Source organism: Dendroctonus ponderosae, unplaced genomic scaffold (assembly GCF_020466585.1).
Source record: "Dendroctonus ponderosae isolate FM_Combo_2020 unplaced genomic scaffold, Dpon_F_20191213v2 Dpon_F_20191213_3, whole genome shotgun sequence".
In the NCBI taxonomy this organism is placed as follows: Eukaryota; Metazoa; Arthropoda; class Insecta; order Coleoptera; family Curculionidae; genus Dendroctonus; species Dendroctonus ponderosae.
Window position 1 is genome coordinate 8,492,974 of NW_026018508.1, and position 27,817 is coordinate 8,520,790.

The 27,817-nt window shown below is 32.5% G+C and overlaps 1 protein-coding gene and 1 long non-coding RNA gene across 2 annotated transcripts in view; one reads left to right on the forward strand and one right to left on the reverse strand.

Moving 5' to 3' along the window:
• Nucleotides 1-27,817, forward strand: part of LOC109533302 (laminin subunit alpha-1) — a gene marked incomplete at its 5' end in the record, with an annotated part of 102,450 nt that overhangs the window by 61,398 nt on the left and 13,235 nt on the right. Inside the window, 10 exon segments of the mRNA XM_048664702.1 lie at nt 19,213-19,319; nt 20,697-20,877; nt 23,818-23,954; nt 24,276-24,503; nt 24,557-24,733; nt 24,802-25,094; nt 25,454-25,712; nt 25,770-25,935; nt 27,252-27,464; nt 27,522-27,776. Coding sequence (XP_048520659.1) covers nt 19,213-19,319; nt 20,697-20,877; nt 23,818-23,954; nt 24,276-24,503; nt 24,557-24,733; nt 24,802-25,094; nt 25,454-25,712; nt 25,770-25,935; nt 27,252-27,464; nt 27,522-27,776 — 2,016 coding nt within the window.
• LOC125503798 lies at nt 1,802-2,955 on the reverse strand. The gene is made up of 3 exons (XR_007281075.1): nt 2,904-2,955; nt 2,698-2,849; nt 1,802-1,946 (listed from the first exon to the last, which is right to left on the reverse strand). It is a non-coding gene; the product is annotated as an uncharacterized LOC125503798 (long non-coding RNA).

Sequence of the window (27,817 nt, forward strand, 5' to 3'; positions counted from 1 at the left end):
GTACAACACGCCATTTTAGTTCATTTATATGCCAATGTTAAATACAGGATAAGTTTGGGAATAACTACTATTCCGGCCGAGAATATTCGTAGTGCAGACGATCTTTTTTATTTCAGACGTGGTGCTCGTCAGCTGAAATGCTGATTTAAAGTGTATTGTTATTAACAAAGCATTTGCCGTTGTCTCATTGAAACGGAATGAGCAGATCCAGAATTTTTCATACGCCTGGATACAGTTGTTCAAGACATTTTGATTAAGATGCAACATGCAGTAGATTGCTTTTGAAAAAAAGAAGCAGTAGCTGAGTATGACGGGAGTATAAATGTGGGATTTATGTTATCGAATAACGGCCAAAAGTTGCACAGTAATTCTCATAATTCGAGAAATAAGTTTACTAATACAGATTCATTTTTAGCGGTTCGTTTGAAATCTTCTATAATTCCAATTCTGGTTGGGAGCCATTTGAACGTCTCGAAAGTACAAAAAAAACGAAAATAGGTAGAACAATCCAATTCATTAAATCGTTTTTCTTTTGCCCTTTGCGGAGGCATTTGAACTGAGATTTTCTGACACGCAATTAGAAACTTTTTAACATATGCAGCCTGCATTTATTAACTTGTTGTAGGCGATTTCTAATTCAACGATTCCTTGATTTGGCAGGATTGACTCCGGTCTCCCCTTTTTTGACTCTTGTGGTTTAAATACACAGGTCTCCAATAAAATTTGCTATCATATTAATAAACCTTTGATCGAAGATGCAAATAGTATGTCCGAATTTATAGTTGCATTTATTAAGAACCAGTTTGCAGGAGTAAACTGCCTACGTTAAAATGCGAAAGCAAATAGCCTAGATTTGCATCCACCCGATACAATTTCTGTTTTAAAGTTGCTCGCTCACAAATAGCCATCTTCATATTTTCACACCAGGAAGCGGATAATGTGTCCCGACACCTTTTGCACCCAGTTTCTATATTTTGCCGGTGTTTATATCTTTATTATATATTCTCAGAACACGGAAACCAGTCGCTTATACTTTCTATTTATGAGATTTTACTCGGTGTCCCGGTGCTATATTTTCCGGCCATTAAGAATTACTTTCTGAAAATTGGGTTAGGAGCGTGCAAATTTTATAAATACAGACTATTATGCAGGTACCTACTATTTTATATACACAATGTAGCAGGCCATTTGACTCATTTTTTACATAGGCATTTTGACTCATTTTTTACATGACACACTTTTTACATAGTTTTCCTACTTATTCAAATTGTCCATCTCCTTGTTCCCAATCGCGAAAGTCTCAGGATTTGTTTGACGGTATCATATTTTTATACTATTTCTTGCACCCAGTATACTTCATATTTGCAGGAAAATATGGATGTGCAGAAACCGCGAGATATTTTTATTGTGACAAAGAATATAAACATCATTCGTTGTGAGCTTGGAATCTACAAAGCCAAGCGACGATACAACCCGTGCAAACCATCCTTTCCTGTCTTCATCTATAATTTACATAAAAACATCTGAAGCAAGACAATCTGGAATCAGAAACAATGAGATATTTTCATTGTGACGAAGACAGTATAAGTACAATTCACTGAGTGCTAGACCGACTTAAAGTTAAGCGAAAAGCCGATTAAAACGTCGTTTGTCACGCACTTCGGTAAACATTCCGAAGGTTTCATGTTAAGAATTACGCAACATTTATTGGAACTACATATAATTTGGTTGGTTTTTTGTTATGGTAGGCTGAAAATATCAAACAATTGTTATTAACATTTTTTTTAAATTTATTGTTTCATATTAATAATAAGACATTATTCAGTGTTTGAATAAGCACTGCTGTCTGTTTAATTGCTCGTTGGGAATAGTCTTCATCGGTTTTCCAGGATATGATACGAGCTACCGTCGTCTTATTGTAATTTTCCAAACTGTCTATTTTCTACCTGAAACATAGATCAACCGAGAGTACTGATAAGACTTTATGTATGTGCCAATTAATTCTTAACTGTGTGATTACATTAAATAATATACATATACATATACAATTGTTGACATAGTGAGGCTGGGTTATACCAGAAATTAGTTGACTTACTATTAGTCTACTAATCTCTGGTTAAAGTCCCGCATGCTGCTCTAACGGATTGTAAAATAAAATAACTGATTTTTACAACTTGGTCGAAAGTTGATTTTTCATCTGATGCGCATTTTGGTGGCAATTTTTCGTAGGAAGAATTAAGTATTTTCGAACATATTATCATATAATAAAACAGTCTACTTTTGTGTGAGTGGAGTGAAATTGGGGCATATGAAACAACTTGGGGTATGGTATTTTATAATTTAAAAAAAACTGGTTTTTGCACAAATTGCCTTATTTTTCAAATTTTGTTTTTACATATTTTGTACCACAAATGTTTGTTATTGTTACTCAAAATGAGAATAATTACGTGCTGATAAACAATTTGCTTTTTATTGAAAAATATTCATTCAATTCACCATAAAAGACGTTAGAGACCCTTACCGTCCCTTCACTCATAAGGTTAATAAAAGAACAATATAAAACTTGAATAAGAAAAAAGTTTGAAAACATGAGCCCACTTCAACTGTATTCAGCTATAACTTTTTTTCCACACTAGCACTTAGTAAAGAAAATACGAATTTTAACATTTTTACATATCCCACAAGAAATGCTACTACCATGCTTTACCAGTAGACAATATACATTTTGTTGATAAATTTGCTAAAAATAATTATCCAGCTGCTCGGGAAAAGAATGCCATAATATATCGGATGCAGATTCAAACGACTCTAGCAGATTAGATACACGAAGTTATTGGGATATTGCTATCCTAAAAATTGCTATCCTAAATAAAGCGACCATTAAAAAACGAAGGTTTTTTTACATTTTTACAAAAATTCATATGTAAATCAACAAAACTGTAGGTAAATATTCGAGGAATAACCAGTAAACACTTCGGAAATTTCTAAGGCATAGTCGACTCTCAACGGTCAACAGCAGAAACCACTAAGGATTTGATAATAAAATTATTGAACTGCGTTTAATGCTTCTAACAAGTGGTAGCAAATTTTTAATACTTGGCATATAATTTGTTGTTTGGAAGAGGTTTGAAGCCATGAAATATGATCAAATTATTGATGGGATTAATTAATTCTACGAAAAAATTGTCGTGTTTATAACATCTGCATGGTTGAAACATCCATATATTTGTGGATTACTGAAATTAAATTCACTATTATTTCAAAAATAAATATCGCCAGAATACGAGTTTTTATTGCAAGTTTGGTTGCCACCAATGCAAAAGAAATTCTGGAGCAAATGGCATAGATTATTTGCTGTCTGTATCCCCCAAATGTATGACTAATCATTTTTAAATGTGGCTTTCTTATTGGCATTCAGGAGTTATTATTACCACACTTGACAGTTTGAAGAAATATTACTCCGTTCGCTAAGGCTACTATATATTTCTCGAGAAATCCCACATATCTTATAAGTTGCCACTTTAAATAACACATACACGTACGAATATCTTTCTACGACCTCGACATGAAGATATTCGTAGAATACTTAACATATAGCACCGTTTCATAGAATGTAACAAGGGAATTTGGTAAACGAGTCTTTCAACAAATGCAACATGGTTTGTTAATTTAATTAAATCTTGAAACTAACGGACACACCAGAATTAGCTTATTTTAAGCTCTATAATTCTGTAATTCTGATACAAGCAGACAAATGTGAAACTGTTTCTTAAAGAATTTGCCGCCTAAGTAATATCGTTTAAAAGGCAAAAATTTAACATAAAATCTTTCAAATACTAACTCAGTCTTTAACTCATTTTCTATTTGTTGGAGAGCTTTGACTAATAGTAGCAATTACAAGGATAAATTACCCGTGAGACATTTGATTTAGTTTTGCGAGATCTCATACGAAAACTTCCTTGAAGAAATAATTGCGGAGTAATGGATCTTTCAACAATGATATAAATATTTTGCGCGGTGTGAATTAATACTGCTGAAGTAATTATTAATTTATATGTTAGCATTACGTTTACATTTACTATATCTAAGTACAAGGGGGATTTGAAATTGTCTGTGCTTCTCTGCACCTTCTTAACTAACCCAAACAAAATTTTTCTATACGTTTAGAGCTATCAACCTCAGATCATTTGTGGGAGTGAAAACAAGAATAGGTACTTTCGCCTTAGTAATACGAAAACTTTGGAAATACTAAATTTAAAGCTTTGGCAAAAGTGATGAAACACTTCTAACACTAACAGACATAAAAATAACGTGGTTTCATAACTGGAGACTCATTTTTCAAATGTCACTGAAAATCATTTTTGAAATGCCACGTGTCGATCAACAAACTAATTACAAAATAAAATACTAGGAAATTACAGCCGGCAGAAAACTGAACTTGAAAGCACTCACAGCTAACAACTAGGATAAACTGAAAAACTTAACACAGTAACAGCTGCTAGAAAACACAGCACCAGCACCAGGCATAGCACAAAAACTGGAACAAAATTTACAAATCCATCTTTAATTCACTGCCAGTAATATACTGAAAGTAAACGCAATCGAGAAAACTAATCAACAAATATACGAAACAGAGCAAATTACACCAAGGTGGAATACAACAATTAGGCCATAAAACCCTAGTACACAACTAAGAAACCTAAAACTTGGCAAACCCGATTGCGATTTTCCTGAGGCTGATAGAATACTTGAAGAAGAAAAGAAAACCAAATATAGAGGTACTTTGGTTTTATGTTATTCACTGAAAATGTTCTTAATATTAGGTTTACGTAATAACATGAGCTGAAAGACTGATAAGTCGATGGGATTTTTGAATGAAAGCAAATTAACCGATAAACAAATATATGGTTTCCGCAAAAAATACAATACCAGCCTTTATTCCGTAAAATTATTATCGGCAGCTTACAATATTTGCTACACTGCGGTAAACTTTATTAAAACTTTATATTATTTCAATTGAGCTTCCTAGATTCGATAATATTTTACATTTTAAGTATTGTAGGGCTACGGTTTTCAGTCTTCAGATTTCAGTTTCAGATCTATCCACCTTTTTCGATGCTTCCTAACGATCGTGTCTGTGCTCTAGACATTGGTGTTTGAAAGATTGCAATTTTTATGTCTTCATTTGGATTATTTCTTGTTATATTTAACTCAAACGGTTTTGTAAGATTGCTGAATGTTACATCCAGAACTATGAAAACTAAATTTTCAAAGCACCCAAGAAATAGCATATTTGTTAGGTTGCATTAAGAAATTTAACTTAACCCAGTTCCATCACAGTTCAGCAATTCAATTTTCCATTGAAGCTAAATTTATATTTACCGTCCATGTTTCCGTTCCAAAAATATTCCTTTTTAGAAAGTTCTCAATTATTACATTGTCATGTTTTGGTTGATATGGTTTACACATATTATACAATCCTTAACAATGTAAATCTTTTAGTTTCAATCATATCTTTATTTGCATTTTCTGTACATTTTATTAATGCCTTAAGTCCTCTCTTCCACATTTCGTCTTCAACTCGAACCTTTAGATCAGATGGAACAGGTTTTTCGAAGAACGGTTGTGCGTTTGTAACTGATTTTAATTAAAATGAGAACTCTTCGGACAGTTAGTTTCTTTGCGTTATAATTTTGAGTGTTTTATAATTTAGACAGATTTTCATGGTTAGTAACGAAATAAATAAATATTTTTCGTAAAAAAGCATCATTTTCGTAAAAAAATATGAGTTATGCATATTTCGTTTCGCTGGTTTTTTTCCAACTTTAGTTTTCAGTTTCTAGTCTAGTTTCAGATGTTTTTTTCAATAAAAAAAACATCTGAAATTTGCAGCGAACGTCAATTTTAAAATATTTAGCATAAAATAAATTGAATGACATCATGAGATTATGCTTGTTTTTTTAAACCTTTGGATAGTTAATCGGCTAGTTATGTTGTCAAGAATACCCCCTTCGCGAAACATAAGTTTTCCTATTGGACGAAACTAAACCAGGACTTTTAAAGTGAGTCGATAAATGATGGATACCCAAAGGTAGTCTTTGATCACTTGGCTAAAATTGATTTTATGTTTTCTAGCTGTTAATTGGTGGCCTAAAAGGATACTAAGGTGCAGCGCAGGAGTATCACAGTTATTACTTTTTATGGCAGTAATTGTTTCTGTAAAATTCAAATACAGTTTAGAATCAAGTTTGAACGTGGTCTGCATGAGTAATTCAGAAGAGCAAATATTCAAGCATTTTTTCCCATATTGTCGGCAAGGCTTCTACTTATCTTATGGGTATCTCTCGACAACTTTTTATCTCGATCGCCCAGTATGTCCAGTATATTTTCATATTCAATAGGATTATTGTTTATTACCACCCGCCAACCGTGCAGGTCCAAAATTAAATGTTAATGATCATCTGATAATGCCCCGATCGAATCGAGTAGAGATTGAACATCGATGCATTCGATAATTAGGAGCATAATTCGGGTCTTTTTTGTTCTCCGGAGATATGTAGAGCAGCACGGGCGATCAAGCGGAATAAAATATTTTTTTAATAATTCTAAAAGATGCAGCGTGATTGTTATCAATGATGTTTATTTTTAACTATTTTTTTATGGGCAAAGGAGTGAGCTTTTAAATATTACGTTTAAGCCTTCGTTTTGAAGATGTCTAATAATCTGCATCTGATGTGAAATAATAAAATCATTAACTTGTATTATTTTTCAAATAGCACAAGGTTTATATCTGACTTGAAAACTGTTCAGTAGGAAACATAAACAGTAAAATTTTATAGTGGAGCGGAAAAAGGGGGATTTTGTTTTAAGGATAGCTATTCAATTTCTACTTGCGCAGGCCGCAAATTAATGTCTTTTTAGCAGAATTTAGTAAGTAAAAGCAATATAAGTAACATTCTCGCTGGGTCTCGCTCCATAAGTTTAGAAACTGCACAAACTGGAATACATGTTTTTCACAAGTTATTATTAAAAGGCGGAATATCTGCAAAGTGCATGTACAAATAAGCAATTTTTCCATATTTTATTCAATTTCAACACTTATTTTATATTTTCAAAAACACTACATATTTGTGCATATTTGGATTCCCGTCGGAAGATGTAGTGGAAGGGTCTAAGTTTGTGGGCTTGCCTGTATTTTGTTGCCTGACATTTTTATACTCTGTAACGAAATTCTTCAATACTCCTAAATTTGTATCAGAAAAGCTGTAATAATCGAGCTATGCTATGCACTAAACAATTACATTTTTGATGCTGGATAGGTATGTACAGTAAATTATTAGTGAGCAAAAATGTTCGAACCACTCAAAAGATTTTTTTTCTAATTGTCTGCCAAAACAAGTTCCATGTTACAAAAGATGAAATCTGGTGCCGTTTAGCAATGTGTCAAAACAACATTTAAAAAAAACAAGAAACGAAGCGGAGATGTTTTATCAAGCCTTATAAAAGCTTTAGCGCGACTGAAAAGTCCTTTAAAAAAGCTTGAAAATGCTCGGTTCAAACAATTTTTACAAAAATACTCGAAAAACACCCCTAACGAATTCCCGTAAGAAAGTAAAATGTGCATGTAGTGTATAAAAAGCTCATACGGAAAACTAAAGTTGGTTCTGAATATTGAGAGCTTTTATATTATTGTTGATGAAAGCACAGCTACTTGTGGTTGTGGTCGATACATCGCACATCTTATTATTGGAGTATCTACTTACTACAAGAAGATAATTTAAGTAAGCCCTATTTAATTGCTTTGACAGAGTTAGACCAAAGTAACAGTTTGACTGTAAGCAGTTTAATTAAATCATCGTTATCATAATTTTTCTTGACAAATACAATAAAAGTGGACCAAAACTATAAAATATTGTATCCCAATATGCTGGATTGAGATTGCAACAGACTTGGAGAAACTTTCAGAAATGAATATGATTTGGTGAACAAACTAATTTCAAAAGTAAAAAAAATTCATAAAGGCATTTCTAAGAGTGCAGTTGTATAAGAAACGATAGCTAGGCGCAAGGTTCCCTCCGGATCCAGTAATTATTCGGTATTGAATGTGGATTAAAGCAGCAATATTCTACACATTACATTTCAACACACATATACACAACATTTTGAAGCTATTAAGGAACCAACTTTAGAAGTAGATGACGACTCCCAGTGTATAGCTCAAATTCGATTCGAAATAGCGATTGTTCAAGCATTTTTCGCTAAATGTAAACAGGTTCCCGGCGATGAAGGTTTTGAAGGTACAATTAGCTGCTACTCTAGAAAATGATGAAGGTTTCAAATCATTACAGTAATTTGTTGGTGAATCCAACGAAGTTACACCTTGGATTTATAGATTGCCACATAAATTGTAATATTGTCGTATGCATCGGCAGATGTGGAAAGATCCTTTTATGTGATCTAAACATATTTTACTGACCGGTGATAATTTTTTTTAACTGAAAATTATTTAATTATAAATTCCTGCTAAACAATTTCAATTTAAATTGTTTTTGTAATTCTGTTTTGATTTCTTATGCATTTCATACCTTTATTGTCCACTGCTTTTTCTCCAAACCAATACTTTCCGGAAAATCAATTTTTGTGTATGTTTTAAGTCAAATCACATGATAAAAAATATGACACACCCTAGATTTAACGACATAGGCTTACGTTGAATATATTTTAACGAATTCTCCTCCTATTTCGCCTAACCTTAAAAGTAATCTTTCTACTGTGGGAAACTATTATTAAGCTTATAGCTCTGCGTATAATAGATGCGTATATATTTTTTTCGGTTTGTATGGTCCTGTTACATATTTGCATAACTGCAGTAATACCTATTTGCTTGTCAATTAAGGTACAAATCACTTCCGCAAAAGGATAGGTCTACGGCGAGCTTATAGCACATGATTTTAAATTCAGAACTTCAGAAGTTGCCTCGTTCAAAAGCTGTCGATCAACTAGCCTAACGATTCTTGCCAACTAAATTACCGATAAAACTCACATGTTGGACGTTTTATTACATATCCAGTGGCAAATTGTGAACGACAAACTCTATAAATCAATTAAAATTGTGAAAGTATTATGTACTGCTGAACTGATGATGGATATATAATTAAATGATTTATTGCTTGTGCCAGGGTATGAGAAGTTAATTAGTGCAACGGCAGAGTAAGTATCTGTTCATTGTCAGGGATATATTCTTGTCTTAACTATTTAGAGTGTCACCCAATATGAAGAGTTCGTTTTTATTTTTACATTACAGTTGCAAACCATGTAAGTTTCAACCTCAGATTCAAACGCATTACTGATGTGCAACAAACGAAATCTAGTATATTCTTACATTAATCCCACCTTATGAATGTATGTGTTACTGAAAATATTTCAGGGAACTGTTAACTCAATTTTTAAAAAATCTGTAGTCCACGATCTCGAATTTAGTCCATTTATAAAAATTTTGAAAAAATCAGTACAGCAATAAATTCAAAATGACTACCTATGTTTACTTTAAGTTGGGAATAAGTCTTAATTTAAGAATTTGATCCCTCAAATAAAGCAGCAAATGAAACTCTTTTTTATCGACTTGGCACATTTTTCGTTTTTGCATTCGGTTGAATTTATCAATTATTTTAGCAAAATTTTAGTAAACACCAACATAGAATATGATATAGAAAAGATATTCGTGGACATATTAAATATCATCCTGTCTTCATGTTATTTTAAAACTGATAATAATAAGCCCCTTACCTAGATGGAAGTCTTAGTATTGTTTCTATATTTATAATTTAACAATTGCTTAACAATGCTAAGAAAAAGCAGGGTTGCTGCTTTACTTGGCATGAAAGTTTAGGCAAACGTGGCTCAGATAATATTGGCAGTTTGCAAAAATGTTTTCCCATGACATCACGCAAATTTAAAGCATCATATTTTGGAGACAAATAAATTACAGGCAAATAAATTTTTATCAAAAGAGGTAGACTTTCGAGGCCATTCCTTGAAACTAATGGGTGTTTCGGGTTTTTAGCCCGTCGTTGAAAAACCGACTACCGTAGTCGCATTTTGTTTCACTGTAGAAGCGCAGAGCTTTCACTGCGAGTTCGGAAATACTTGGATCATATTTATTTGATTTTTTTTACTTTATTACTATTATACATTAGTAATCAATACAATTTAACGTAAATCAATGCGATGAAAAAATATTGCCTACCACTACCAAAATACGTGATTTGGAAAGCAAAATAATTTACCGAATTACTCGATAGAAGTACATATTACTATTTTTAAAACGCACAAATTCATGGTGATAGATTTAACAAACCCATAATATTTGATGTCTTATGCGCACCTAAAATATACTTTAACGACATGTATGTTGTGTATTTCTGGTTATATTAAGAAGTTAAAAGCAATTTAAATATTTCGCATAAATATCATAAATCTCACATTACATAATAGTATTGAAACAGAAGCTAATTTCCGAATACACATGAAATAAGCGCTAACAGGAAAACCATAATAAAAGGAACAGTTAACACCATCGAGTGAATTTGCATAAATCGGGCGGTTGTTTGGCCATTCATCAGCATAACAACCAGTGATGTATTTCCGTTTCGAATCTCGCTGCTGTTGACCATTGCACATTTAAGAAATGCAAAAAAACTTTTAAAGAAAATATTCTCGGGCATTGTTTGCGAAATGGGCACGCGCTTTTGAATCCGCCTTCAGTAAAACATATCAAGTGAACTACTTGATAACATTATAAGAAATGTTAAGCATTCACACGTTCCTGTCGATCCCTTATACAATGTTTACTAAATTTTAGCTTTAATAGATAAACGAAAAAAAGTATAGTAAACTAGTGTTAAATCTATAAAAGGTTGGAGTAATATGAATAAATAGAAGACAGAGACCAATGTCACATGTGAAAAACAATTGATCTCTGGAAAAAGTCACAATGTTACACCTTGGGCAGCGAGTTTGCGAAAATAAATCCGCTGTTTGAAGAATACTATGAACATTGAAACCGTGAAACAAAAAACGCGTATTAGCCTTGGTCACCTGACTGAAAATATCGCAGCAGTACGAGAAAATGTCGAAGAGGGCTCAACCACATTAATTCGGCATATAACTCAGAAAATTGTAATTTCCTCATCCACTCTGCATCAAACTTTACCAAAAGATTTTATATTTTATGCGCACAAAATTCGATTAATGCAAGTGCTGAAGCCGGAAGATCTTGGGTATCGAAAACCTTTGGTTCATTGGCTTTTGGAGTAATCGCAATGATGTGGTGATTTTTCAACTAAAGTCATTTTAAGTGACCAGGGCTATTTTTATCTTGATAGCTCCGTTAACTGTAGGATTTCAGGTCCCAAAGATCCATGACTGATTGTTCAGAAACAGATCAATCCAGCTTATGATGCTGGATATTGCTGGACATGCTTTGGCCTCCCAGTTTATGCGATTTGGAGCTTTTCAAAATCGATCAAGGCCTCAACAGTTTTATTATTAAATAAATATCCCACGCTTATGATTTCATAAAAACATTTTTTAAAACACCCTTAAAAAAGCGGTGGCTATTGATGGCTAGGAATAATTTTGCTAAGCCTGCTGAAATAGACTGAAATATTCTCAAGCCATTAGTTACGTTGATTGAAATTAAAACATGTGCTACACCTAAAACAAGTTTGTTTCAAGGATGTTTCATATCCTATATAACAAATGGAAAATACATATTGGTCTAAAAAGACTCCTTAGCGCCGTTTTCCAATTTAGCAAATATGTTTAAATTTTTTTTATTGTTAGTACATATTAATTAAAGGATGGCGGTAAACCGCACGGTAAAATTTGAGTTTTCCATTTTTTTACAGAAAAATGTGCAGCATAGAATCTTCTGGAATTTTATGAGTCACCTGGTTTTGCCAAGGTTTGATCAGGACAGAAATTGAATGAAATTTACTGCATTCACTTTCGGAATTATATTTATCTTTCAAAATAGACCAAGAATATTTTCAGGGATATTGACCTTGCGTATGGGTTTGACAATAAAAACCCAGATTTGTTTGCTCCAGAACACGACAGGAGTTGATCTCACAAAATCTGGCTCAACTGGAGTGTATTTTTGACACAGAATAATTTTTGTCGGTTTGGACGGAGCAGAAAAGCAACGGATAAATTATGTAAGAAATTCAGCAAATGAAAATGTAATCGTAGCTTTCTTTAATGCGCATCACAATTAAAGTTCTGCGAAGCTACACACGTTGGTTAAACTTAAGGGTTTCAATCGGCAAGTTTTGCTTTAAACTATTATTTGATAAACCACTGTTCGACAAAAGGCGATATATTTCTTCCAAAGTAATAACACTCGTTAAAGTTTTACTGTAGATTCGCAGTTAATTGGACCGCACTATCTTCTTCTCTGTTCTATATTATCCAATGCATAATTCGAAGTTACTCTTTAACTTTTTGGAAGGTAATTTGCCAAAATACATGGAAGATTACTTCTTTATGGCAGAAAACAAACGACAGTTGGATGAAGCGTTTGCTCATTATGGCAGGACTTGTAAAGTGGTGCAACATTATTATCTGTAGCGTTGAAGAACTCCAGGTTCAGACTGCTGACGGTTCTGCTGAAGAACAGCAACATGGGGACCAAGATCCTCGCACTTAATTATCTTGGATTGTTTTGCCTAAGCAAACCTTACCGAAATACCTTATTATTGGCTGGTCAATGCAAGAAAAACTAGTTCTTAGGGTCATAAGGTGTGAAGATTGAAAACTACGCAAACACTAGAAAAGTGAAGAAAGTTTGGTAATTAAGAATTACTGGAAATCTTTTCACATTTTCAAAACGCGTGAAGACGCACTTGCATCCATCATAAATGCGTTTTTAATAATATAAACACGTATAATACATATTATAACATAAAATAATCTGAATATTTTATCAAACCGTGATTTAGAATCACTCACCTACTGGAGATCCGCACTCACACTTTCCTGTCCAAATTTCTTATCTTACGTTAGAAATCCAAATTAATAACGAAAATGATAGTATACGCAAATTATAAGAATTTTAGCGTTAAAAGAAAATAGCAATAAAATATTAGGATCATTTTTTTTAAATTTAGCAACTAAACAGAGAACGCAACAATTCAGCCTGCAGTTATCAGGCAGCTGTTCCAAGTGTTAAGACTTCAAAGTGTTAACACTTTAACGTTAACACAACTAAACTATTCAAAAACTACTTCCACCTCGGATTAAATTACAACTGATTTTCTAATACTCAAATAAACGCAACTTTCGATTGGATTAAAAAAGGCAAGCATCTCTAGAGCATCATAGAGCAGTAATCATGTTCTGACTTCCTCTTGCGCAGTACACACTCCAAGTTTAACATTCATTATTCTTATAATCTAATATTCAGGAGACATGAATTTCTGAACGAAGCCTTTGAACCCCGACCTGAGAGTTGAGATTGCTTACAAATTATACTTTCAAGAAAGTTTGATTTATTTGTGCATTGTAAACCTTTACAATAAGATAAAAAGAGTGAACGTTCATACGAATCGCTTTGTGCACGGATGTCGTATGTTAAAGTTTGAGTATCTGCCTAATTTCATACTGTAAATTGTTGCTCTCTTCTTATACAGGGCGACCCAAATAGAAAATTGACGTGGTTCCGTTGGAGGAGTTATCTCGAGAACAAGTTGGAACAGACAACTTTGAAGGAAAGTTATGTCTCACTAAAAAGTGAGATAAACACAAAAATGAAATCATAACTTTGGCAACAAAATATTTGATTCATATCTAAAAGTTAGGTACATATTTTTCATAAACATTACGTAAATGTATGTTGATTTAGGTATGCTTGGGCCAAGAAAGACAAATTGCCTAGCTGCTTGATGAACTAAAAATAAACAATTCTAAAAGTTGAAATTTTAGGAAAAACGCATCATTTTGCTGATGGAACAATAAGTTTGTGTCACTAATCAGTTGAGGAGATTTTAAGGTTTAATTTGAGAACTGTGTTTGCTAAAAGGCAAAGGGTTTAAACGAAAATGTGCAAAATTGAAAGAACTATAGAATCAATACTTGCTACGGAGTTCCAAATTTGGTATTAGAGAAAATATACGTTCAAGTGCTTATTTCTAGCAAACTTGCAAGTTTATTAATTTTAATAAATAAGCAATACACACCCTCAAAATATTGCTTAATGCTGATATCTTTGTAAAATAAACTATGTTTTTCTTAAAACATTCGTTCGGTTATCTAAAAGTAAGACTCACTAACCAACAAATCACGATTCTTCTAAGAAAAAAGAGTAACGCTAATTTTCTGTTTCCTTTATAATTGTAGCAGTAACTGCTTAATCATACTGAAAATGGTATAATTTGCTTAATTTTGAGGAATTTAAACATTTATTGGTACCATACCTTTATTTATCAAATGGGCTGGTACGTGGAAAATGGGTCGATAACTGCAAACAACCTGCTACTGAAGAAATTAAGACATGTCAAGCATCTTTACGCGCAATGCATTACAAAAGAGCTTTATTATATTGAGGCAAATCTGGTTCTGCTTATCTAGAACGTTTCTTGGAAAACTGAATTGCTCTTTCATGCTTTAGCATTAAAAGCTGAAATGTTCTGCTGAAAATGGACCAAACTCATAAAGACCGTCGAAAAAGATTAAAGCAATGTAATAAGATAAAACGTTCATATGCCTGTATACGATTTACAAAAACAAGAGATGCCAATGTTTCGAATGCAAATATAAAACATTCTCAGTTTATTATATGTACAAAGAGTTAAATCGGTGCTTAGAGCACGTCTTACTTTCAAGCAGTTACGTTGTATCTACTGGATAATTTCTTGGGACAACAGATGGACCCTCAAATAGTATTTGCACATAAACTAAGCCAACAATTACTTTACGGAAATTAATATTTTGTTCTGTGACATTTTATTACAAATTTTGGCTTACAAATGCCATCATGTTTAAATCGGTATATCTATTCTTACTAGAAATTATATACAAGTTGTTGCATGTGGTATTGAATGAAATTGAAAGCTGTAACTCTAAGTAACTAGTGACTTGTAAATTTCAATTTATCCAAACGGTAGCTGCATTTTAACACAATCGAGACAAGAGGTTAACAGAACTGCAAGCTCGTCTGCACGTATAGAACAAATATTTTGAAATAACTGTTATTTTTTGTAGGAATTCTAAATTGTAAATTTCAAAAGCGATTAAAGCAATTTAAATTAAAATCTTGTAGGTCTGGTTATTGTAATAAGTTTATTCAAAGATGTGTTCGCTTGAGTTTCCTCACAAACTGATAATGATCCATTTCCTAAAAATTTTAAATTCGGTCTACAATTCTAGGTTCAATATGAAATTGTATTAGAGCGTAAAGAAAATAATTGTTATTAATATTGCTTTTGCAAATCAAGGCATTATTAATGAGGCAAACGTGGGACAAACAATGCAACATTAAATGAGGCAACGGAAAAATTTAGCAAACAGGAATTGCTATGAAATAAATGTTTGTTAATCGACAATTTTTTAACGTAAATTTGTATTTTAATGTAATTCGTTTCTAATCAGTTTTTGTTATATATTCTATACCCGCGTAAAATAATGGAAGAAATTAATTAAAGGAAATCCTACATACTTTACTTTTCCTCCCAACATGGAACTTACGTCTCAATGAACTAATGTGAGAATTTTCAGAACATTGAAACAGTTTCTTTGTTATTTCAGTATTTAGCAAACCTAACAATGTTGTGATCCTACTTTGGGAACAACCAGGAAATAGGTATTATTATTTTACTTTTTGTATTATTTTCAAACTTGCCTTAATTATCCCACCCAAACAATGTCAGTATTTTTTAATTGCCGTATATTTACATCGATAAAATCTATAATAATCTACTTGATTAGACCACCGAAGGCCATTCGATGAGATTGATGTAGATAATAGGCGATTGCTTTTATTTGAAATTGTTCCACGTACTTGGCGGTTTTTCAACCTCGGCTCCTACACAATTTTATCAATCAATAGCCGACAAAATAAATTTTATTAATATAATTCAGGGGCTCCTATGTCTGATTAATAATATCTGCATTGCACCATCCAATGGGTATAAGTAAATTTTGACTAATACCAGATATAAGTCGTTCAGTACCTGATCTGGATTCATTCATATAAGGTGATGTTTAAGCACTAATAAATATCGCTGTAGGCGTTTAATCAATTTTTTTGAAATTAATCCTACATATGTCTTGTAGACCAGTTGTTTGAAGCGGATATGTTGCAACGGCTGTTCTATTGAACTATGATCGAATAAAGCTTCGTTTTCTTTAAGATCGGTATGTGTAAATGTAGTTTAATGATTAAATCCTTCTTTTTGATCCTACAGCAGATGCACCTGGTTTACTTAGTTCAGTTGGAACACTAAATTCCAACATATGGCATTTTTTAATGACAAATGCTATTGTTGTGCGAACGCATTAAATTTTGCTTTAAGAAGGCATTATACAGAGTGTCAAAGTTACAGTGTACCTATTGGTTTCTTTGGTATATCAAATTTGAAAACTCGCAATTTGTATGGAAACGGTGAATTATTTCCTAAACTAAGATACCTAGAAGAAAAAACCTTTGCATGCTAAATAATTATTTTAAAATGTCRAAGGTGACTYATTCGATTCAAACTTGAAATTGGTTTGGAAATTTCAAAGTTGAAGTTTGTTTCTAAGTTTGAAGTTATATAAAGAACACTTCTTTATACAATGYGTCCCAGTACTCGATGGCCGGCGWTCACCAGCGAATTCCTTGAACAATTTTAAGTCGAAATAGCATTAAACACATTTCRCAAGAGTCATTTGGAAGATTAATTTTGAGATAGGACATAGAGTAATGTAACGAGTATCYTGAATATAGTAATATATATTTWATTACTAACCCAAGYTCGGAGTTTTGGTTCTAAATATCCTCCAGCTRCCTCATTGCACAKTTATTTKCTTACGGTAATTAAAGACGKGGCTCTCTGAAGAGTATTTGAGTYGTGTCRTCTGCATGCAGYCRCAGTCAAAATATTTTGTATTAGCTCAKTTCTGATTGGTGGTTTATTTCACTAGACTAGATAATAGCTAAGAGGTTTAAAGTACMGTGAGGTAAAGGTTAAAGTAGTCTGACCTCGGWGTYCAGAAAAGTTTRCCTATTYTTCCAAATCAATTCCAAAATTGTTATTTCGATATATTMTTCCATTTACTTTAAGATGTGATGGTGCCCCATCATACSTACTGAAATCATATGTTCTGAAGAAAAACGAAGAAAAACAATTCTAATAACACTGACAACTCGTCTTACAAAACATTAGGTAATCSTCGGATGGAGGAGACACCAATAGTYCAATAAGACGTATATTAAAAATACTATGCCAAATAGTGAACGGAAGGCTGTGTTGGAAGTGCGTTTGTTGCTGTGAATTTGGTATTCGTAATTCCATTTCTGGTAAATTGGCTTCATCCGTAAAAAGAATTYGGCTAGAATGCTSCTAGTGTGCAATCAACCATCGACATAAGTCGAAACATACAGTATAGTCTGCAGATTGTAAATTAATTAAACAGTTAGTTACTTCGTAGGCTAGTGGAGGGACTATTTCCGAACATATTAAGCATCGCTTCCTCTTCATCAAGTTCTTGCTGTAGGGGACGTTCTGCAGTATCTTTCGGTAAATGTTCTGTGGATATCAAACGACGTTGCAAATTTATGAATTGTTTTATATCAAGTATTCAGCGGCCACGTAACTGCCGCTGATATTGCCGCAATCTTGCATTTTTGTCGCGGTATCATAAGTATGTCGATATTTATATATCGTCATATTCTTGATTTGAAAACATATCCATTTCAAAWTAAACTCAAAACCCAAACTTCACACTTTTCGCTGGCTATTCTYGCAGKAAAACTTCAAACAAATTAAMCATACTGTAGTTGTTTCTGCATGMMTTCTTCTAATTCATAGCGCCTTAATGAACAGAAACACTGAATAACTTGTCAGCCTTAATGGAAAATCGCTGTATTTTTTAATTTGATCTATAAAYCAGCTTGGATTCGGGAAGTATTTACTCCACAAAATCATATTCCWGTACTTTWTATTAATTTCGTAACTCGTATTGCAACTCAACAGCATAAAAAAGTACAAAGGCAACAATTTTCAATATTTTACCATACACACCTCCACATAAAACATACTGGAGATACATCAATAAATTTTATAAAATGTACAACATTTTGCACACTGTGAGTGCGTCTTTTTGGTCCACTAAATTTATCGCTTTTTGGACTTTTTTAATTAATATATTCATTTTTAATCAATCCTCCAAGTTTCCAAAAACAAATTTAAAAGTGTATGGTACCTACTACYATTATCAGAATGTAAATTTCACAAGTCGCAACAATCAAGCACGGCTACAAAACTTAATTAATTTTTAAATTTTAACAATCTACTAACAGTCTATTTAAAAAATACGATACGATGTGATATTTTCTATAAATTATTCATAGAAATAGTAAAAGCCAAAAAATTAATTGCAACAAATTGAAACATTATGTTAGATAGGTATATAATCACACTTAATCCCTCGTTGTAAATAATAAATAAATGCATATGAAAGAGATACTTTCAGTTATACATAACTTGCTAGTAAGACAAACCACAGATGTGTTATTAATATTATTATTATTACTAAACTAGCTTTGCTTCAGTATTAACCCTTTTCACAACTCATATTAGTTTAATTTTATTCTGTTATAACGAACTGAAGATAATTTATGGTAACGAACACATTAAAATGCATGCAAAAAGCTCGAACGGATTGACTTAGCAAATATATTAAATAATTAGAGAAGAATTTCAATTTGATGTATCTTGTTTCGCGTGGGATCCTATTAATTGAGATCTATCTTTCCATAATTGAACTGTTTTGCTTTTGAATTTAAATAATAAATGCCTACTGAGTATTTAGTAGATCGGATTTTGATTTAACTTTTATTAATTTTGATCAAAAAACTTTCCAAAACTGAAAGGAGTAGCAATGTTATTGATGTTGCTGTATGAAATTGAATAGCTTCCAGGAAAAGATTTACATAATCTTGATTTGTTCCAGCTTGTAATTGCGACATCAATGGATCAAAGTATTCGTCATGTGACCCGACAACTGGAAATTGCATATGCAAGCCGTATTATGAAGGAAGAACGTGCGACGTTTGTAAGGTATGTAAACGACTTAAACTTTCTTACTATTTTGGTTYATTTTGCTGACTGCGTGTAATTGTTATTATATTCTCATCCTTCCTGGGTCTCAGTCAAAGTGTGAAGTAAAAATTTGAATATCGYTTMTCTCATTATGTTTCGGCGAGACAACAGCGCCATCATCAGATTTWAAATTTACACAAACTACAAACACCAATTCACAATTAAAACATRTTGTACAAAAACTATAATTTATACAGCGTTAAAACATTTATCAGTTCTTGAAGGAAAAAATCCTTCATTTTGGGAGAGCAAAACACGTGAAAAACTTACCTTATAATTGGTAAACATTACGTTCTTTTAGGTCTTTGCCTTCTTGATACCTTAAATTTATTTGAATGTAGAAAATAATTGAAGTTAGGAATTGAGTGCCTTGGAACAAAAAGTACCGAATTAATTACGTATTTGCTAGCTGTAATCAACTGATTTTTTTGATTTGATGTACTAATATTTTCTGAACTTTTTTGCGGCTCTGTAAAATCTTGTAGCTTTAGTGCAAAAATTAGTTCTGTTTTTTTGATATTTGACAATTTCAGACATTAACTGCATTAACGTCGTAGAAAGTCTTAATGTTCTTTTATAATACACTAATTGTCAAGCATTTAATATTTTTTAACTGACCGACATGGTCAATCTTAGAGGCCCAGTCGCTCTTTTCGTCCCAATTGCGGTCATCAGGAATCTCACGAAAAGAAAAAGCGAGTTTTCAGCTTTTCAGCAAAATGTAAGCATAAATCTCCAGCGAGTTTCATTAAAATTCCGATATTACAAAAAAAAATATTTTYGTTTTGATAATGTAAAAAGTGAATGAATGTCTAAAATTGTCAGTTGGCAAGAAAACAGAAMTATTTTTCAGCCCCAAAACCATTCACAGGTGCTGCATTAATATCAACCGTACGTTTCTCYWGCTATTTAAAAAAAAAAAAGTTTCGAGAAAAAGGTTCAAGTTTTTGAAAATAACTTGRACCGTCAGTTGCAGAGAARCCGTAMATTTTTTCTTAGTAAAAGTTAGGTCAAATCGTGTTTKATATCCAAAGAATATCGCAGTAACCTTTMGTGTGTACTTTTGTGTGCTTACGGGACACGCTGTACATTTTCCCACTATTAAGTCCCCACTATTAAGTCAGAGACCYCACTATTAAGTYAGGGACATGTTCTACATAATATCCCAAATTYATTATATAATTTAAATAATATTGTGTTGTTTTCACCTCTGTACAGGTAGRCAGAGTTTGAAAACATTGAAAATCGAWCGGTGTAAAGAGTAAAGAATAATTTTTGAACGAGCTTACTATTTTTTATGCGTCATTTTTTGCTAAGYTATAATACATTTTCTAGGCTGGCTATTGGAAAACTCTAAAGAAAGAYTGCATTAAATGCCACTGCGATGAGAATGGATCGCTGGATCCTGTGTGCCATARAGAAACAGGACAGTGCAACTGCAAACCTGGAGTAGCTGGGCAGAACTGTGATCAGTGCCTACCAAACTACTATGGWACTGTGGATACAGAATGCATAGGTAAATTAAAAAGTGAAGGTTAAATTTATAAAAATAATTGTAACTTGTCTGGAAAACACTAATATCAATTTTTAACTTGAACCGATTAAGTAAAATATTTTCTTGCAACATTGAATTTAGAATGTAATCAAAAATGTTTTTCAATTTACAATTTCGAAAATGAATAGTATAAAGGAGCTTTTATAACAGCGGTTTACACATATTTCGAAGAGATCCGTACTGACAAAGGTAACGCAAAACGAATGTTATTACATACTCCATAGATCTAAACTTTATTTCCAAGAAAACTAAGAACGTCTTCCACGCAATACTGATGGATGGCTGTATCACTTTTAATTGACCATAAATCTTAGAGAAACTGACCTATATGGTACTATTTTATTGACAGTGCTTTCTTCACCGCTTCTGGCATTACGTGCTGTCGAATTCATAAAATGCACCGCTTTCGTGTTTTTACTATCAAAGTTTTAATATACGATTTTAAATTGTTTGCTATTGACTAAAAAATTAATAAAGAAAATGCGGTATAAGGAAAAATTAATAGAAGATTATAAAACTGTACACACTGTCTGAAAGGTATTTGTTGAGCTTAATATTCAAAATTTTGACGATTCTGATCCAATGTTTGATCTGATTGAAAATATGAAAACAACCAATAGGATATTCTAGCGAAAGAGCTTGCATACAATCTTGCTTTTTTCAAATTAGGTCTTATCTATCATCTAACAACATAGACTTCAAAGATAGTACAAACGGGAACAGTGCTTTGCTAGGGTTAACGTTTTGCCTATATTTAAGCCATTATCGCCACAGCTATGAAACGATGCTTTTAGACGCTAGCGTGTTCCAAGGCTTGAAAACGAAACTTATATATAATAAATAAAATAATAATAAATTTACGGCAACATCAACTAGCATTACAAGCGCATAGGTACTGACAAAAACTAAAAAATTAGATAAAATACAAAAACTATTATATTATTTTGGGAAACTGATCACAAAATATGTTCTGTCACAACTCACATTCACTTTTTGGATTTTGGAGAGACGCATTTACAAATATAGTCACTCAACTTAAGCTAAGTGTTTCTTTCTAGTAATATGTATATGGAAAAGGTAATAATGCAATGAAAACTTTTCGTATTAAACTTTGGATATTAACGTATTGTTGAAAGTTTTCATATATTGTGGTCTGTATTGATAATTTTTACAATTTGGTGATAATCACTCAACAAAAAAATATATGAAAATCTTGTATATTCTCTAGAATTTTGTAAATTAGGGACGATGGGTGGTAATTTTATCTATCAACCCCACCAATCGAGAAAAATTCGATTTTCACGTTAAAATTCTAGGCTGTAAACTACAATTATCAGAAAGTCAATTCACATTTTTTATAATTTACAACTATGTCAACTGCAGAAGGACCATGCAAAATGTAATCAAAACTTGCACTATTCTTTTAGTACTAATAACAATGAAGACTGGATAATAGTGCAAATAATAACCGAAAAGTATACAGTGTTCAAGAGCACATGAACAAAAGGATACTTCGATATTCTTTGCATTAAAAGAAGACGATCTGACCTTTATTAACAAAAAATGTCTAGCTCCTTTGCTGTTGATGGTCAAAGTTCTTCAAAAAATGTATCTTATGTAAGACTCATATTTTGATGAAACAATCGATTTCATCCGTTTTGGACAAGTGGGGAATTCTTGACTGTAGTGATACAAAAACTACCAGAACTTTTTATTTGGTAGATGGAATCGACTCATTTTTTGGATGGATCGCTCGAAATATTCCTCAATATATTTGACTCTCTTATCTGTTACACATTTTACAATTTTTTTCAATGTTTAAGATCATATTAGACCCGAATGGTGCATATAAGAAATTTTCCACAACAGATTAATAACAGAATTTCAATGGGCAAAGTTTATTTGCTATCACTAATTCACTTTTACTCTTGCATATATTGCGATCATGAAAGTCTCTATGCATGGTGAATGAGATTATGAAATAATGTGGACTGAAACTGAAACTCGACCTGATATATTTTTTGTATTATTATTCAACGCCTGTCAAAATTTGTTAACTTAAATTAAATGACTGTAAAATTAAATAATAACTGCTTTAACTGGACGATCAATGCAATGAGTTGGAAAATATTCATTTAATCACCACCGGCATCGCAATTAAAAACTTAAATAAACAAAGACCCGTCACATGGAACTAAAATTGCATCTTGTTTCGAAATAAAAATTCTGGAAAAGCATACATTAAGGGGGGCAAAGTGTGTAGAATGTGAAGTCTACAAATTGTAATGATATTGGACGTTCATATATATCTCACTTATTTTAATAAATTTATAATAAATTGTTAATTGTCTCTGTTAACTAAACTACTGAACACATATTTTTCAGTTTACATGCATTAATTGTTTATATAGCAAAAATTAATATAAAAAAATTCACTTGGATTATTGACACATTTACGTACTTAAAAACGATTGAACATAGACATATACTCAAGCGGGCTTTCGCCAATTTGTCACAAACCCGTCCTATAAAATTGTGTTTTATCCTCAGATGTGTTTTTTTGGTTTTATATCTGCATAAAAGTTCTCTTGTTGTGCACTTTTGTTGCTTTGACTCCTCAATTTGCTTTTAGTTGCTGTGAAAAACTCCTGTCTACGTCTTTATTCGAAAGGAGTTTATAATCACCTCAAAATTTTTTGTGTTCACACAATAGTCAGATTAGAAAGTCAAATTTGGAAATTTAGAAAATCGTGATACCCAGTGATATTTAATTTTATGTTAATAAGTTCATTTTACGATAAAAAGTAGATTCACTTGAAATTCGTGTTCTGGAAATTTTTCAAATGTTGTCCGACTTCTGACTTAAACTGATTTCTTTCTATCATTTGTGTTTTGCTTCAGAATGCGAACCATGCACCAAAAAAGGTCACGTATGCGGCCAAGGGGGAAAATGTGTATGCCCTTCGTTAACTATTGGAAGGGAATGTGAGAGATGCACATTGAATTCTTGGGGGCATGAACCAAGAACAGGGTGTAAGGTAATAATAAAATATGATGTAAATACATACTTACGCATATTGTATAGGGGGTGTTTCTGATATGAAGTTAACAAAAGGGTTTGTTTTTGAGATTCAGATCATGGAAAATAACTTCGGTTTTTATGTCCTTGCGCGACAACGAAAAGGCTTAATGTTTTAGTAGATCAAACGAATGTCTGAAATTCGTTCCACTCGCATTATCACATCTTGCTTTCAGGAATAGAGTTTTCAAGGGGATTGTTTCTAGTCAGGAATGCCCTAAATATCAGAGTTATCAGTGTTATCAGTTCAAAGGTATTCAATCAAATTAAATGTTTCCAGGCATGTAACTGTTCAAATAGTGGTTCGTCTGGCCTGCAGTGTGACAAACATTTTGGTATCTGTCCATGTAAAGTGGGATATGAAGGTAATAAATGTGACAGATGTACCTTCGGTTATTATGGATTTCCGAACTGCAGGAAATGCCTTTGCAATCCAGCTGGTACCTTAGATACCGAGTGTAGAACTGAAGATTGTCAGTGCAATGAAGATGGCAGCTGTAACTGTAAGGTAAAGTATTGCAAACCATATAATTCCAAGTCAGAAAGACGAATGCTATTCAGGAGAGCGTCACAGGATTTAAATGTAATACGTGCAAAAACGGAACATTTGGTTTATCTAAAGAAAATCCCCAAGGATGCAAAAACTGCTTCTGTTTTAAAAGAAGCAGTGAATGTGTGGACACCAAATACAACTGGGATAAAATTCGCTTTGAGAAACGTATAGAGAGTAACGAACCGGTGAGTTATGAATAATATTTTCCTTATTTGAAGCTTGTTATCATCTCCGTAAGTACACTTATTTATAGATCAGCACCGACACCATTAGCCTGCCAAAGAAATTTATGGGCGACCTATCATCCTCGTATGACGGATATCTTAGTGTCAGTGGTGGGGGCGGTAGATTCACTGTATTCCTGACTGGAAATGGAATTTCTTTGAACTCAGAAGTTAGCACTAATGAGTTGAAACTTAACGAAAAGTATTGGACAGTAACTTCTGGCAACATAGCTCAAAGTTGTCAGATTTCACTGAGTAGGGAGTGTATGTTGGTAGTTCTACAGAAGGTTACCTCTATTGTCATACAAGGCCAAGATATGGAGTAAGTAATTATTTTTTACATAAATTAATTATTCGTTTAAGTTTTTGAATTAATGAAAGTATGTAGAATATAGAAGCTTATAAAAACTAAAAAAAACGTAATGCAGTAATGCAACACTCTCTAGCATGCATAAAAGCGTTAGAAAAATGGTCAATCATATTGTAACAAACGTAGTTTTTTAAGTATTTTTTTTTATGTCCCAGCTTACAGCGAATAACTCGTCGATATCACCATCTACACATCTATCTGCTCAAATGCTTTACAAATAATTATCTAGAACAGATTTTGAGAGAGTAAAAATCAAAATATGTTGCACCTACATACAGTTTTCGGAAATCCTAATCGTATTATTATTGTAGAATTGTAGAAGTTCTACTGGATTCAGCTAAACCTTACATTCCGTATAATCGGACTAGTCACTCCATCGAAAAATGTAACTGTAGTTCAGAGTACAAAGGACTTTCGTGCCAAGACCCAAATCGGGGATTTTATCGACATTTCCTAACCGAATACGAAGCAACACACTCTTCCTGGATAGATAAAGTAATCGGTGTTGCTCGTCCATGTGACTGCAATGGAAGATCATCTGAATGTGACCCTGACAATGGACACTGCAAGGTAGGACTAAAGCAATTTCAGACTGCAGAATTTCTGATTTAATTACCTATATTACAGAATTGCTCAAACAATACAGCTGGCTTTCATTGCGAATTGTGCGACACCGGTTACTATCAAGACTATTCTGGACACTGCCAACCCTGTTTATGTCCATCAGAGTTCGAAAACAACGCAGAGAGCTGCATGGCAAAAAAATATGGTTTTGCCTGCCACTGTAAAATAGGTAAGCGAAAAATGGAAATTTAGAACATTTGCCAATTATTACTGATTAATGAGATTTACTTTTTTCTGCTTGTATGTATTCAGATGTAAGAATATGTTGCATTGTAGACATGCAAATATGTTGAGTATTTTGTATTTTTAATGTTATTTCCCCACAGCCTTATTTTTGACAATTTTTTAAGTAAGCAAAATGCAAACACAAAAGATATAAGTGTAAATACATTTTTAAACAGAACATGATATTTTTTGCAATTTTTTTAATGGGCTAATCGACCACTGCATCTGATAATGTTTTGTATGATTTTTTTGTTTATTATTGGTCTAATTTAATTTAAATTTCTGTTCGTGCTTATTTCTCATGCTTGCAATGACATTTAGAAACAGTTTGCAAGTGTCGTTTAAAGTATAACACGGAAAAGAAACTTCAATTAAATTTAATATATAAAATCAGCAAAAATATAAATATGTCAATAAAAGAAATTAATATTTATTTAAATGTATTAATACAGTTCCATCACGGGTCAGGCAGATATCGATATCTAAAGGGTTGTAAAGTTTTTTTTTAGCGAAAAATAAATTATCAAACATTTTAAAATTTAAATTATTATTCAAAGATATTTCCGTGGAAAATGTTTATTCTAAAATGCACGCAATTAGGATAAAGTCATAATAGACGTGAATTTTAGTGTGATTGATATTTCAAATAAAATCGGTGATTGAGACTTTATTTTGAATTATCTTATTTTCAAAATTTTTGTCTAATTATTATATAATTCATTGTTATAATGGCACAGACAAGATTCTGAAAGTTGTGACAAAATCCTAAGCGTCTCACGTACTTCTTTTCTGCACTAATAAGACGAAAAAACTAGCTTTTGACCCCTTCAGCTTACGTTTCACTTAGAAGTAACAGCGCGATTGATGATGCAATAAAAAAGCGTTGAAATGATGTATAAGGAAACTTTAAAAAATATTTCAATCAGATAATGAAATATTAGCATTTCACGGATCATAACTTGTAACTAAACAGGCATTTGATGATAGACAGAACACGAAAAAAGTTGTTTTAATTTTAATGATAAAGGCTAGTCTGTAGTAGTAAAATATTGATGAGAACCTATAAATCACATAATTTTAGCATTAAAATTATTCCACGCTTTTTCATATTCGCAATGTTCTCAAAATACACATAAAGCCAAGTTTATTAAGTTATTGACATTTAACAATAAAAAAAACGTTTTACTCTTAAGAATATGAAAATTTGCAGGTTGTTTGTTATTTTTGTTTGTATTTATCACTTTCATCTTCTGTGTTTAGGTTACACTGGAAGCAAGTGTGAGCATTGTAAAGACAGCTACTTTCGGGATCCATTTTCGAATAAATGCATTCCGTGTAATTGTAACTATTATGGTAGCCATTCGAGTATTTGCACTGAAAATGGAATATGTGAATGTAAATCTGGATTCTATGGAGAAAAATGTAATCAGTGCAAAAACTCCCGGCAATATATCAAAGATGGAATTTGCACACGTACGTATTTGCTTTCTTTGGCCCCCTAAATCAACATTCTTACTTTAATTTTTGCAGCTTGTGATGAATGTACACAATTGCTTTTCAATGATATCGATCGCCTCTACAAAGCCTTAGATAATTTCACCGATCGATTCAAAGACGGACTCAGTCCGCCATGGAAACTTCTGGACTCGATGAAAACCAAATATAAAGCTTTTAACAAAACATTTAACTATAAATACGATCGAGTCAATCACATTTTGAAAACTGGAAACATTAGTCAACTTGAAGATATGGTTTTTAATATGGCTGAGAAAGTTCATGCATTAGGTGAGGATTGACATGGGCAACAAAAGTAGAACCGAATTCTT